The sequence below is a fragment of the Myotis brandtii genome, unplaced genomic scaffold (genome assembly GCF_000412655.1).
Source record: "Myotis brandtii unplaced genomic scaffold, ASM41265v1 scaffold105, whole genome shotgun sequence".
NCBI classification, from domain to species: Eukaryota; Metazoa; Chordata; class Mammalia; order Chiroptera; family Vespertilionidae; genus Myotis; species Myotis brandtii.
Window position 1 is genome coordinate 3,156,534 of NW_005353538.1, and position 12,716 is coordinate 3,169,249.

General features: G+C 50.4%; 1 protein-coding gene across 4 annotated transcripts; it reads right to left on the reverse strand.

Moving 5' to 3' along the window:
- Nucleotides 1-2,674: 2,674 nt before the first annotated feature.
- Nucleotides 2,675-8,133, reverse strand: LOC106726036. 4 transcript variants are annotated; one of them, XM_014539405.1, is made up of 4 exons: nt 7,358-7,773; nt 7,150-7,203; nt 4,589-4,667; nt 2,675-3,166 (listed from the first exon to the last, which is right to left on the reverse strand). In XM_014539405.1, exons 1-4 carry the CDS (start codon nt 7,709-7,711, stop codon nt 3,039-3,041), a joined length of 615 nt encoding a protein of 204 aa, XP_014394891.1. In that variant the 5' UTR covers nt 7,712-7,773; the 3' UTR covers nt 2,675-3,038. The 4 variants fall into 4 exon arrangements, 3 of the variants coding, with proteins under 3 accessions (XP_014394891.1, XP_014394887.1, XP_014394895.1); XM_014539401.1 differs by lacking the exon at nt 2,675-3,166 and having other exon boundaries at nt 4,085-4,667; nt 7,376-8,133; XM_014539409.1 differs by lacking the exons at nt 2,675-3,166; nt 4,589-4,667 and adding an exon at nt 4,868-5,406 and having other exon boundaries at nt 7,376-8,133.
- Nucleotides 8,134-12,716: the final 4,583 nt, after the last annotated feature.

A 12,716-nucleotide genomic window follows, 5' to 3' on the forward strand; every position in this document is an offset into this window, starting at 1 on the left:
TCCGCAGGAGGTTGGGTGGGGGGGCGATCAGGGCCAGATTGGGCTGGTTGGCCACCACAGTGCATGTCATAGTGACCAGTCATTCCACCGTTCGGTTGCTGGGCTTTTATATATATAGATAATTCATATACCAAACAGTTTTCCTACTTAAAGTGTATAGTTCAGTGGTTTTGAGGTATCACAGAGTTGTGCAACCATCACCACATTTAATTTTAAAACATTTTGATTATCCTATGGATACAAGAAACTATCCATTAGTGGTTACTCCACCTGTCACCATCTTCCCTAGTCCTAGGTAACTACTAATTTACTCTCTGTCTATATAGGTTTACCTGATCTGGACATTTCATATAATATGTGAATGTGATTATCATATAATATGTAGCCTTTGTGTCTGGCTCCTTTCACTTAGCATAATGTTTTCAAGATCCATCCATATAGTAGTATGTATCAGTACTTCATTCCTTTTTATAGCTGAATAATATTCCCTTATGTGGGTATTACACATTTTGTTCATGTATCAGTTGATGGACATTTGGATGGGTTCCACTTTTTGCCTATTGTGAATAATGCTGCTAGGAATATTTTTGGACAAGTTTTTGTATGGTCATATGTTTTCATTTTGCTTGGAGTAGAATTATTGCTGGGTTATATGGTAACTCTATGTTTAGCTTTATGAAGAACTACTAAACTTCCAAACCAGTGTATGAGAATTGCAATTTCTTCACATCCTTGCTAATATTTGCTATTATCTCTTATTGATTACTAGAGGCCCAGTTCACGACATTTGTCCACTGGGGGTGGGGAGGTGTCCCTCAGCCCGTCCTGCGCCCTCTCGCAGTCTGGGACCCCTTGGGGGATGTCCTTAGTACTCCGTGGAGGCGGGAGAGGCTTCTGCCATCGCCATTGCATTTGCCAGCTGTGAACCGGGCTTCTGGCTGAGCAGTGCTCCCCCTGTGGGAGCGCACTGACCACCAGGGGGCAGCTCCTGCATTGAGTGTCTGCCCCCTGGTGGTCAATGTGCGTCATAGTGACTGGTTGTTCCACCATTCAGTCGATTTGCATATTAGGGTTTTATTATATAGGATAGCCATCTAGTGAGTGTGAAATGGTGTTTCATTGTGGGTTTCTTCTTATTACAGCAGTCTTTTTTACATTTCTTGCAATGCTGGTTTGGTGGTGATAAACTCTTTTAGTTTTTGGGGGTTTTTTTTGTCTGGGAAACTATTTCACAATCTATTTTGAATGATAGCCTTGCTGGATATAGTAATCTTGGTTTCAGATCCTTGCTTTTATTACCTTGAATACTTCATTCCATTCCCTTCTGGCCTGTAGAGTTTCTGATGAGAAATCAGCTGAGAGCCTTATGGAAGCTCTTTTATAGGTAACAAACTGCTTTTCTCTTGCTGCCTTTAAGATTCTCTCATTGTCTTTCATTTTTGGCATTTTAATTATGATGTGTATGGGCGTGGGCCTGTTTGGGTTCTTGCTTGGGACTGTCTGTGACTCCTGAACTTGTGTGACATTTTCCTTCATCAGGTTAGGGAAGTTTTCTGCCATTATTTCTTCAAACAGGTTCTCTCTGCCTTGCTCACTATCTTCTCCTTCTGGCCCTTTTATGATGTGGATATTATTACATTTCATGCTTTCCCACAGCTCCTGTCCTCCTGCCAGATGTTATGTGGGCACCTTTCTCAGTTCTGGTGCTCTGGGCTGGGGAGTCCAGCTAATTTTTTTTTTTTGATTCTTTGATTTTTTTATACCCTGTCTTCTAATTTGCTGATCTGATCCTCAGCTTCCTCTAATCTGCTATTTATTCCTTCCAATATATTCTTTATTTCCGCTGTCATTCTTCATTTCCGAGTAGTCATTTTCAGACTTTCTATATCTTTTATCATGGTGTTGAGCATCCTTATAATCATTACTCTGAACTCTATATCTGATAAATTGTTTATCTCCATTTCATTTGGTTCTTCTTCTGGAGAATTCTCTTGTTCTTTTATTTGGGGCTTGGTTTTTTTTTTTTCCCCTTCCCCATTTTGGCTGCCTGTTTGGGTTTGTTTTTATGCATTAGGTAGATCTGCTACAACCCCCAGTCTTTTGGAGGGTCTCTGGTGCAGGCCAATATCAGACACTGTGACTGGCCCCGAGTACCCTGGTTGCAGCTATCAGTGCTCCACACCTTGTGGCTCCCTCTGCTGGGGCTGGGTGCCTTTGGAAAGGACCAAGATGTGCACCAAGGTCTGCTTTCCTAGTCTCCAGTCCAGAAGCAGATCAGGAAAAGACTCAAAGCACCAGAGATCCACCTCTGCCAGCAGGCTGATTGTTATTCTCAGCCTCTTAATGAGCTGCAGGCTGTAGACCACAGCAGGGAGTAAACTCCACAGGGTGGTGCCAGAGGTTTTCCAATGGGTGGGACAATTGCTTCCTCCCAGGCACAAGCTGCCTGGATGGGAAAGGTCTGCCTGAGAAAGATGTCCTCTGCAGTATGGGAGAATGACTCAGCACAGGGACCCAGGTCTCTGCCCTCCAAGCTCTATCTCCTGATCCCCCAACCCTGGATTCTTCTCACACCTCTAGTCTGTTAGGTTAGGTGGCTCAGGAGGCGGCGTAGGAAATAAAGAGAGTTGAGTCAATCAGAAAGGAAAGGTTTTATTCTGCGTCCCCAGGCGACCCACGGACCCCAAAGACAGGGCCAGTGGATTCGCGCCCACAGGGAGGGGGGGCTTTGTTTTATACTGCGGTTGGGTGAGGGGCAGGGACATGAACTGAGGAAGTTTCCGCCACAGGGGGTCGGCAGGGTATTCAGGAAGGAGTCAATATCTGTGTGGGGGTCGTGTGGATTCAGGGAGAAGCCGGTATCTGTGTCTGGCATGCTGATCTGTCAGAAATTCCAGTGGGGGTGGTCCATTATCTCATCACACATCTACATGTATCCGATCCTGGGCTCTCCAACCTAACATCCTGGCCTTTTGGTGATAGGGGACGCTGACTCGTTCTGACTGCTTCCAGCTGACCATGGATGACGAAGGGGGCGTTTAAAGGCCAGGGTCAGGCAGAGGCAGGTCAGAGGGGAGCCGAGTGTAGGGATGGAGCAGGAGCTGATTCACAGTCACCCGTGACATCTCCGCGATCCGGGAGTGGATGAACTTGAGGAGGCAGGGGTCTAGGAGAAAAAAGACACAGATGAGAATCAGGGGCCCTATCATGGGTAGGACCCAGGTAGCTAAGGGGCTTTGGGACCAGCCGAAAGGAGAGTTGTCCTGGGAGTGTCTTGCATGTAGTTTTTCATTCAGCTTAGTCAGGGTCTGTATGTTTTGCCCCACTACTCCGGACTCGTTGATGTAGTAGCAGCATTCTTCCTGAAGGAATATGCAGGTTCCTCCTCTTTCTGCAGTCAGAAGGTCTAAGGCGCGCCGGTTCTGTAGGGCTACTTGGGCTATTGATGTTATCTGTCGCTGTAGGGAAGCTAAAGAAGCAGTAGTGGACTCCAGGGCTAACTGGAGCTTGTCATTAAAGTCAGTGGTGCTGCATCCCTGTGCACAATCCCATAACCCGCAGGCGAAGTCCATGTAACGTACAACTCACCAGTTCAAGCGTACAGTCCGGGGGCGTTTGGTGTGTCCCCAATGAAAGGGCGAGATCTCAAACCTGCGGACACGCGGCCCCCGCCCTTCCCCGCATTCTCAGTGAAGGGGCGGGGACTGCGCCCTCCATCTTACCCTGGGTCCTCCATTTTTGGGCAGGGCCATGTGCTCGGCAAAGGCTTCTTCCCAGAAGAAGCCTCTGCTAGCCACACCCAGGATTTCTCTGGACTAACCAATGATAATCAAGGGAAGTGCACGCCATCACTATGACCACATCCTGTGTAATGAGACACCAACTCGCGCCTGGCTAATCGGCGGGGCACACAGTCCCCTCTCCTGCCCTTACTCCACCCCCCTATAAAACTCCTGGTCCCATCAGGCTTCTCTCTCTTGGCCACTTGGCTTGCCGTTGTGTTGGTGAGTGTGGTGGACGGGGAGCTCGAGCTAGCTTGAAATAAAGGACTCTTTGCTTTTGCATCGGACTGGCTGGCTCCCTGGTGGGCTCTTGGGAATCTTGAAATCTGGGCATAACAACCAGACTGTTCCCGAGGGCCCCCCGGTGAGGTCTATCGAGGTAGCTATACTCTCCCCTAACAGGACAGGGAGGAAGGCGGCCTGGTGGGCCCGGGGGTGGGATGGAGGGAGCAGCCAGGCGAGCTCTGACTCTCTATACAAGGTTAGTTGGGGAACTACTGTGACCACGAAGCAAGGCCCGGGGTCAGAGGAGTTCATGCAGTTGAAGGTACCCAGGCTGGCCTTGGTGACACTGGCTGCGGTGTGGTATTGGGTACAGTTTCAAGTGACTTGTCCCCCAGTTACTGGATTACTGGTCTGGTAGCATATCCGTGGGGGCAGGGTGGGCTCTGGAGTTTCGGGAGGCATCACGGACCTTGAACCTCCACACATAAGTGGGTGGGGTGGGTGTAGGTTGCTCAGGGCCAGGAGGAGAAGGAGGAGGGGAGGGTGGCTAAGGCGGACCTTAGTGGGGCCCAACGCCTCACATTTATAGAAGTCATGCTGCTCCAGGGTCCTCTTGAGTCTGGAGAGGTGATGCCATGACGGATCGCCGAATAGCTTGGCCTAGGTGGGGGTTGTAAGGATTAGTGTGAGGTCCCGGTGTGAGGTCCCGTCCACCTAGGCTCCAAGGCTTGTGGATGTAGGTTCTTAAGGAGGACCGAGTCACCAGGGTGAAGGGCTGGTCCTTGGGAGTCCTGGTCAGTTGGTTCTGGCTTGGGCAGAAACCTGTTCTCATGTTCTCAGAGCAATTGCCTGAAAGATAAGTACCCAGGGGAGGGGGATCAGTAAGGAGACGGTGGTTGAGCAAGAAGGGTCAAAAGGGCTCAAGAAGGTGGGGCTCCTTGGTGTAGCCCGGATTCTGGTCGGAGCCATGGTCAGGAGGTTCAGCCAGGAGCTGCGAATTTCTAGAGAGTTTAGTTAGGGGGTCCAATATGTTGGAATTGAGTGGCTATGATGAGGGTTCAAGCCAGTGACAGACAAATCCAGCAGGATGTAGAGGAGGAGGGATTGATGTTAGAGAGTAGATGGAAAGTTGTGTTGATGAGGGTGGGCATAGGAGTAGGTCCAGGGTTCGTAAATAGAGAGTGACACTAGAGGATTTCCCATCCCAGACAGTAGAATTGATGACTCCCTCATTATTCCATGTCTGTTTCACCTGAAAATATTAAAAACCTGAGCTTTTTCCGGAGTAAAAATTGGAGGGTCCCTTGCCAGGTAAGGGCCTGTGAGGAATGATGGGTCATCAGGTCCTGGATGGTGTCGCCGAATCTTCTTCAGGGATGGTGGGAGGCACTCGGTGAGCCTGAGAGAGGTAGGTATTGCAGTGAAAGTGGGAGGAATGTTAGAATGCGCTGTTATCCAAGGGAAAAGAGAAAGGGACGGAGCAGTGGAAGCCAGGGACCTGGATATGAGGCTGGAGAAAAGGCAGGGGGAGGGAGGGAGCAGGTCGCGCAGCCTGTTCCCAGGCCTCTAGCCACTTGGATTTTAAAACTGCCGCATTTTTTCCAGAGATAATGATCTCAGTTTCTGATAATAACCGGACTGTTGAATAAACCTGTGCATTCAAGGACGTTTCCTTTGGGAAGGGTGGAGGGGATGGGGCGAGAAGGCGCCGAGGTCAGAGTAGTTTTCAGAGCATTAAAGGGATGAGGATATTGGCCTTGGGATCTATGGGCTCAGTGAGGGGGGGTTCCTTTGCCATGTCATGTCATAGAAGAGGTTTGCAAGAAGACTACAGTTGTGAACCCGGAGGCAAGAGTACCCAGTGAGCCTGAAGAAGGAGAACATTTCTTGTTCAGAGGAGGGGACAGTCGTGGAGGAGATAAGGAGATAAGGCATTCACAGCGAGACTGAGGTAGGCGACTGTGGTCTGGGACAACAGGGCCCCATAACGGGACGCATGGCAGTGGGGAATCGGTGTCCCTGTGAAGGGAGGGGGCCAGGAGTGGAAGGAGCAGGGAGGCTGAAGGGCTCCGAGTGAGCCACAGAGTGGCCGCTAGGATGGTGAGGATATCTCGTCCTAACAGGGGCACGGGGCATGAAAACATGACTAAGAACAAATGGGTTATAGGGCTATCATGAAGGAGGCAGGGAAGGGGTCCGGTCGCCAGTGGGCAGGTGGATTTGCTATCAATACCCATGACTGAGCTCTTGGAAGGAAAAAGGGGCCCTAAAAAGGAGGGCAGGACAGAGAAGGCAGCCCCCGTGTTGATCAGGAAGGAGACCTGTTGCACCCGTTACCTTCATTGTGACCTGGGCTCGGCAACGGTGATTGGGGTCATCGAGTCGGGGCTTCAGCCAGTCCCAGCATGGCCAGCGGCGGATCGTGACCTGGAAGGGCGGCTCCTCCATGCTGGGGCACAGAGGGCCCGCCACTTTTCCAGGGGCAGTCACTCTTCCAGTGGCCGCTTAGGCCTCATGCCAGGCAGGGCTTGGTTGGATCCCGGGGCCGGGGGCACTGCTTTGCCCAGTGGCCTTCATTTCCGAATTTGAAGCATTCTCCAGGTGGCGTTCCTTTCGTTGCACCCCCACCGCGCACAGCCCCCTTGGGGCCATGGTGGCTGCCGTCGACCACAGGGCCGCAACCAAGGCGTGAGTTTGCAGGTCTACCTTCTGTCGAAGGCAGGCCTCCAAATTTGATTCTGCCTGCTCCTCACGGGCATTAACCTTAAAGGCCGTGTTCAGTCGATCTCGGACTAGGGTCTGAGGGCTATTAAGGACCTTAAAGTTCAGATTAAAAAGGTTTATGAAAGTTTACGGTAAAGGTGGTCAGGTCCGTGGAAAAGGACCTGAGATGCCTCTCAATCTGTGAGGCTGGATGTAGAGAGTGGGGGCATAGATTCAGACTATGCCCTCAGTCCCTGCTGCCTCCCTCAGGGGTAGAATGGGCGCAGAAATAGAAGACACTGTTTTGGAGCTAACGTTCTCAGGATTTGGGCTCTCAGGGATAGGGGAGAAGGCGGCTGCTGGTTAAGAGGGTCTGAAGAGAAAGAGCTGAGGCGTTTTTTTCAATTTGAGGAAGGTCAGAGTGAGAGAGAATGGCTACCTGGATAAAATCCTTCCCAGCTGCAACCTCTCGCAAAGGGAACTGGCCGGCCACCTGTGAATTAAATTGCTGGCAGTCATGGGGGCGGAGATTCGGCTGAGCGCAAAGAGGAAGGTGGGCGACTAGAATGAACATGAGCGCACAGGGGGAACACCGCAACCTCCCGGGGGCGGGGCAGAGGGGAGGAGGGACAGAAGGAAGGTGGGACCTGTGGACGAGTGTGTACCGACTCAGGAAGCAGGCAGGGGTGGGGGCGGGGGTTGTCGTCCGGTGACTTGAGTTTTCGGCTCCCGCAGTGGCTGCGGCGGTGGCTGGTGGCCGCAGACGGGCAGAAGAGGGGAGGCGGGATCAGCAGGTAATGGCGGAAGATGGGAGGCGGGATCAGTAGGTAATGGCGGAGAAGGCGTGGCTGGAGGAGGGTCTGGCAGGGAGGGAGGAGGAGAGAGTGTAGACGGACAGGGGCTCGAGGCCAGCGGGAGAATGGGCGGCTTTTGCCCGGGGAGTTCGAGGTGGTCTCTGGTGGAGCGGGGATGGGAGGACGCAGGGACAATGGTGGTGCCATCACCTCCCCCAAACACAGCACATGAACCCACCCCCCCACACACACCACACACACTGCGGGCTCGGTGGCGCACGGCGCAGCGCAGCAGCGCGGCCACAGCCCGGGGGGAGGAGGGAGGACGGGGTGAAGAGAGGAGGTGGAAGGAACTTTGGGTGAGGGGGATGGGGACGCAGATGGGGTGGAGAGAGAGAAAGAGAGACTTGGGCACATTTCCCGGTTCGCTGGCAGAAATTACTGAGATCGGTACGGACGGTAAAGTCAAGGTCCCATTTTCATACTGAGCCCATGCTATGTTACAGAAATAGGATGCAGGTCCGGGGCAGGCCCAGTGTTTAGCCAGATGGGCAAGCAGGCACCCTAGAAGTGTGCTCGGATCAATTTTGGAATTTGGATGCCTCGTGTTCAATGCCCGTGGCCTGTAGTGGGGCGAAAGGCTGGCGTCCCAGCGGTTTAACCCCGCTACGAACGGACAGAGGGATGCGGGGGGGGGGGGTAGAGATGTCTCTGCTACCTCTCCGAGGTCTGGAGGAACCTTCCTGGAAGGGTCCGGAAAGGCTATCTCTGACGCGGCTGCATTTTACGGACAGAAACGCCAGTGGGTGGGCAGCCACGAGGAACGGGCACGGGGTTGGGGCGGGACTCACCGCTGATGTTGCCAAACTGGGAAAGGGCTGCCAAGATGAAGAAACAAGGTCCTGAGGGGTCCTGGGCCATGAGGAGGAAGAGGCGGGCACCCCGAGCCGTGGAGGGACGGCCAAATGGGGTGCTCGTGCCACCCGGGTTTCAAGGCACCAAATGTTAGGTTAGGTGGCTCAGGAGGTGGCGTAGGAAATAAAGAGAGTTGAGTCAATCAGAAAAGAAAGAAAGGAAAGGTTTTATTCTGCGTCCCCAGGTGACCCACGGACCCCAAAGACAGGGCCAGTGGAATCGCGCCCACAGGGAGGGGGGGCTTTGTTTTATACTGCGGTTGGGTGAGGGGCGGGGACATGAACTGAGGAAGTTTCCGCCACAGGGGGTCGGCAGGGTATTCAGGAAGGAGTCAGTATCTGTGTGGGGATCGTGGGGATTCGGGGAGAAGCCGGTATCTGTGTCTGGCAGGCTGATCTGTCAGAAATTCCGGGGTGGGGGGTCCATTATCTCATCACACGTCTGCATGTATCCGATCCTGGGCTCTCTATGACCTAACATAGTCCATCTGCCCTCCCTCTGCTGGAGCCCAAGGCTGCACACGAAATGTGTGTTGGCCCACTAAGAGAGTGCCTGCATTTCCAGCCACCTCTCCCTGGCAGACAGCATCCCTGCTGCTTTTCACATCCAGATGTTACGTGGGCACCTTTCTCAGTTCTGATGCTCTGGGCTGGGGAGTCCAGCTTAGGCTTTAGACCCAGAGTTCTCAGTGGCAACCCCCCACAGCTGAGATGACCCTCCGGAACTCCACCAGTTCCCAGGGGTGCCTGGAAAGCCCTCTCACGCCTTCGCACTTCCTACCAGTCTCTATGTGGTCTCCATTTTATGTCCTTGGTTATATAAGGTTTCTCTCCAGCTAGTCTTCAGTTGGTTATTCAGGATGATTTTTCCATATTTCAGTTGTAATTCCAGTTTGGTCCTGAGGAAATGTCAGTGTAGCTTCCACTTAATCCACTGCCATCTTGGAATCACTTTTTTTAAAAAAAAGTTTTTTATTGATTTTATAGAGAGAGGAAGGGAGAGGGAGGGAGAGGGGTAGAACATTGATGAGAGAAAAACATGGGTCAGCTGTCTCCTGCGACCCCTATTGGGGATTGAGCTCCCAACCTGGGCATGTGCCCTGACTAGAAATTGAACCGGCAACCTCTTGGGGCATGGAATGACACTCAACCAACTATGCCACACCAGCTGGGCTCCTTGTAGTAGTTTTAAAAAAATTGATTGATTTTAGATAAAGAGAGGAAGGGAGAGAGAGAGAAACATCAATTTGTTCTTCCACTTATTTATGCATTCATTGGTTGCTCCTTGGATGTGTCCTGACTGGGGACCGAACTCACGATCTTGGTGTATCAGCATGATGCTCTAACCAAATGAGCTATCCAGTCAAGGCCCTCATTGTGGTTTTTTTTTATTATTATTATTGTTTGTTTGTATTTTTGTTAATTCTCACCTGAGGATGTTTTCCCATTGATTTTTAGAGAGAGTGGAAGAGAAAGGGAAAGACAGAGAGAAACATCGAAGTGAGAGAAACACATCGATTAGTTGCCTCCTGCATGTGCCCCGACCAGGGCCCAGGCTGGGGAGGAGCCTGCAACTAAGGTACATGCCCTTGACCAGAATTGAACCTGGGACCCTTTGGTCTGCAATCTGACACTCTATCCACTGAGCCAAACCAGCTAGGGCCCTCATTGAGGTTTTTATATACATTTCCCTAATGACTAATGATGCTCACTATCTTCATGTATTTTCTTTAGAGAAATGTTTATTCAAATCCTTTGCCCATTTCTTAATTGGGTTATTTGACATACACTCATTTATATTCTAAGTTACAAGTCTCATCAAATATATGATTTGTAAATATTTTCTCTCATTCTGTGGGTGTTACTGTATTAAGCTGCTGATTTGAAGTAATTTGTTTTACAGAAATAGATAACTAATGCATTAAATATGTACATATCTTACTTCAAAGCAGTTCCATCCATGCTGTAAAAAATGGTAAGATTTCATTCTTTTTTGTGGCTGAGTAATATTCTATTGTATGTATGTACCACTGCTTTTTCATCCACTTGTCTATTGATGGGCACTTGGGTTCCTTCCATATCTTGGCTATTGTGAATAATGAGAGCAGCATCATTTTTAAAGGAGAAGATATATATGTCTAACACACTAGACTAGGGTTTATGGGAGGGAACAGCATGGGGAACAGAAGGGAAAGGGAAACAAAGAGTGGCCTTGCCCGCCAGTGTGTCTCGGTGGTTGAGTCTTGACCTATCATGGTTTGATTCCCAGTCAGGGCGCATGCATGGGTTGTGGGCTTGATCTCTATTAGTGGGTGTGCAGGAGGCAGCTGATCAATGATTCTCTCTCATCATGGATGTTTCTATCCCTCTTTCTTCCTTCCTCTCTCTGAAATCAATAAAAACATTTTTTTAAAAAAGAGTGGCCTTGCATGGATGTAGTGTGCCCTGAACTCAGCTGTGTGATCAATTCAGCTGTCAGCACCTGAGGCCCTGAGCACAGCCCCAGAAGCAAGGTCTTGCGCTAATGGAATTGACATTTAGTACCTGTATTAGGGTGGGCTAAGCTGCTATGATAGCCTCCAAATGGACTGGCTTACCATAATGGCACAATAGGTTTTGTTTTTTTCCCCTCCTCACTCATGTAATGTCAGGTTGAGCCAGTAGGGGTTGGGGGATACTCTAATCCACTCAGTCATTTAGGGATGAGGCTGATGCCAATGTTAACATGGTCTCCAAGGTTGCTTTGGGCATTGCCTTTTTAGTGAGTTGAGCAGAGCTTGGAGGACGCATGGCAGATGTTATGGGCCAGCTCTAGAAGGGGCACACACTTCCATTCACCTTCTGTTGGCTGGAACTTAGTTGCATGGCTGCCCCTTAATTCAGGGGAGCAGGAGAAATGTAACGCACACCCAGGAAGAAGGGAGGAGTGGGTGTGGTTGGACAGCTGCTATCTCTGCTGCAGAGTGCACTCAGATTCCTGAAGTAAGGCTGTCCCCCAGCCAGGAGACAGACCTGGACTTGGAAATAACTTTGAGATCTGAAAATCTCAAAGGTACTCCATTTTCTAACTGGAGATTCTCAGCTGGAGTCTACCAAGACGGGCTGTCTCTTCCCTAATTGGCAGTGGCCGTCAGAGAGGAGTCGGGCAGAGAGATGAGGGGTAGACTGGACTTGTGTCTAGAAGCAGCATTTGTGAGATGGAGGGACTTTTAGGGAGGAAACAGCTCAGAAAAGAAATGTTAAGGTTCTACGTTCGCATGCGGCAGAGTTGGAACTAAAACCCAGTGTCTTGCCCTTTGACTCCTTGCTGTAAACTTTTAAAATGGCTCAAGATTACGACATGAGTGGTGAAACTGGTGAAATTTGATTAAAGTCCAGAGTTCAGTTTGTAGAAATATGCAATGTTAATCTTCTAGTTTTGATAAATGTAACCTAGTTATGTAAGATGTTAACAGACATGGAATTTGGGTGAAGAGCAATGAAACTGTCTGTGAAGCTGAGCCCGGGCCGGGAGGTAGCTGTCTCAAGAACTGGTTTGAGTTGTTAGGAGATGTGTGTCCTGAACTGTGCATTTTTGCACAGATTACTTGATCTGTTTCTTTCTCCTGGTTTCTTTTGAGTTCTGAGTCGTTGTTGGCATCAGCACTTTGGGAGCTGGCTTTCAGGCAGTGGGACTGGCCTGTAAAATAGGCGGAGAGATTCTGGGCCAGGCTGGAGCCGCGTTGTAGCTCTCCCATGACATGCTGTCCTTGCCACGTCTCTGACTGTGTCTGGGATTGACCCAGTCTCCGCCGTACCTATTGGCCTTTGACCAGCAGAGAACTTGTGTTTGCCTCACAGTTGATGCTGTTGACCTTGGGCTCGCACAGGTCCACCCTTTCAGAAAACAAGGCAGCAGGAGTCCGGTGGTGGCTCGGGCCTCAGCTGATGCCGTGGACCCAGACCCTTGGGAGGAGACGGAGCCGGCAGCGGGAGAGGAGTAAACCTCCGCCCCTGACAGTACCTTCAGCACCCTGTCAGCCAAGGACTTACAGTCACAGGGGACTCGAGCTTGTGAGCAGGGCCGTTTTCTCTCCTGTCTTTTCTTTTTATTTTTTTTTATTTTTATTTATTTATTTATTTTTATTTTTATTTTTTTTATTAAATCTTTATTGTTCAGATTATTACATTAGTTACTCTTTTTTCCCACCATAACTCCCCTCCACCTAGTTCCAACCCCACCCTCTGCCCTCACTCCCCACCCACTGTCCTCATCCATAGGTGCACGATTGTTGTCTAATCTCTTCACTCACCCCCAC

What these genes read in the sequence shown, in the direction of transcription:
- LOC106726036 (XM_014539401.1), bottom strand. Translation starts at nt 7,921, where the DNA reads ATGTGCCCAAGTCTCTCTTTCTCTCTCTCCACCCCATCTGCGTCCCCA. An exon ending in CCTGCCTGCTTCCTGAGTCG is followed by an intron (nt 7,204 to 7,375) that starts GTACACACTCGT and finishes TTTAATTCACAG; the next exon opens with GTGGCCGGCCAGTTCCCTTT. An exon ending in CTGGGAAGGATTTTATCCAG is followed by an intron (nt 4,668 to 7,149) that starts GTAGCCATTCTC and finishes ACCCCCACCTAG; the next exon opens with GCCAAGCTATTCGGCGATCC.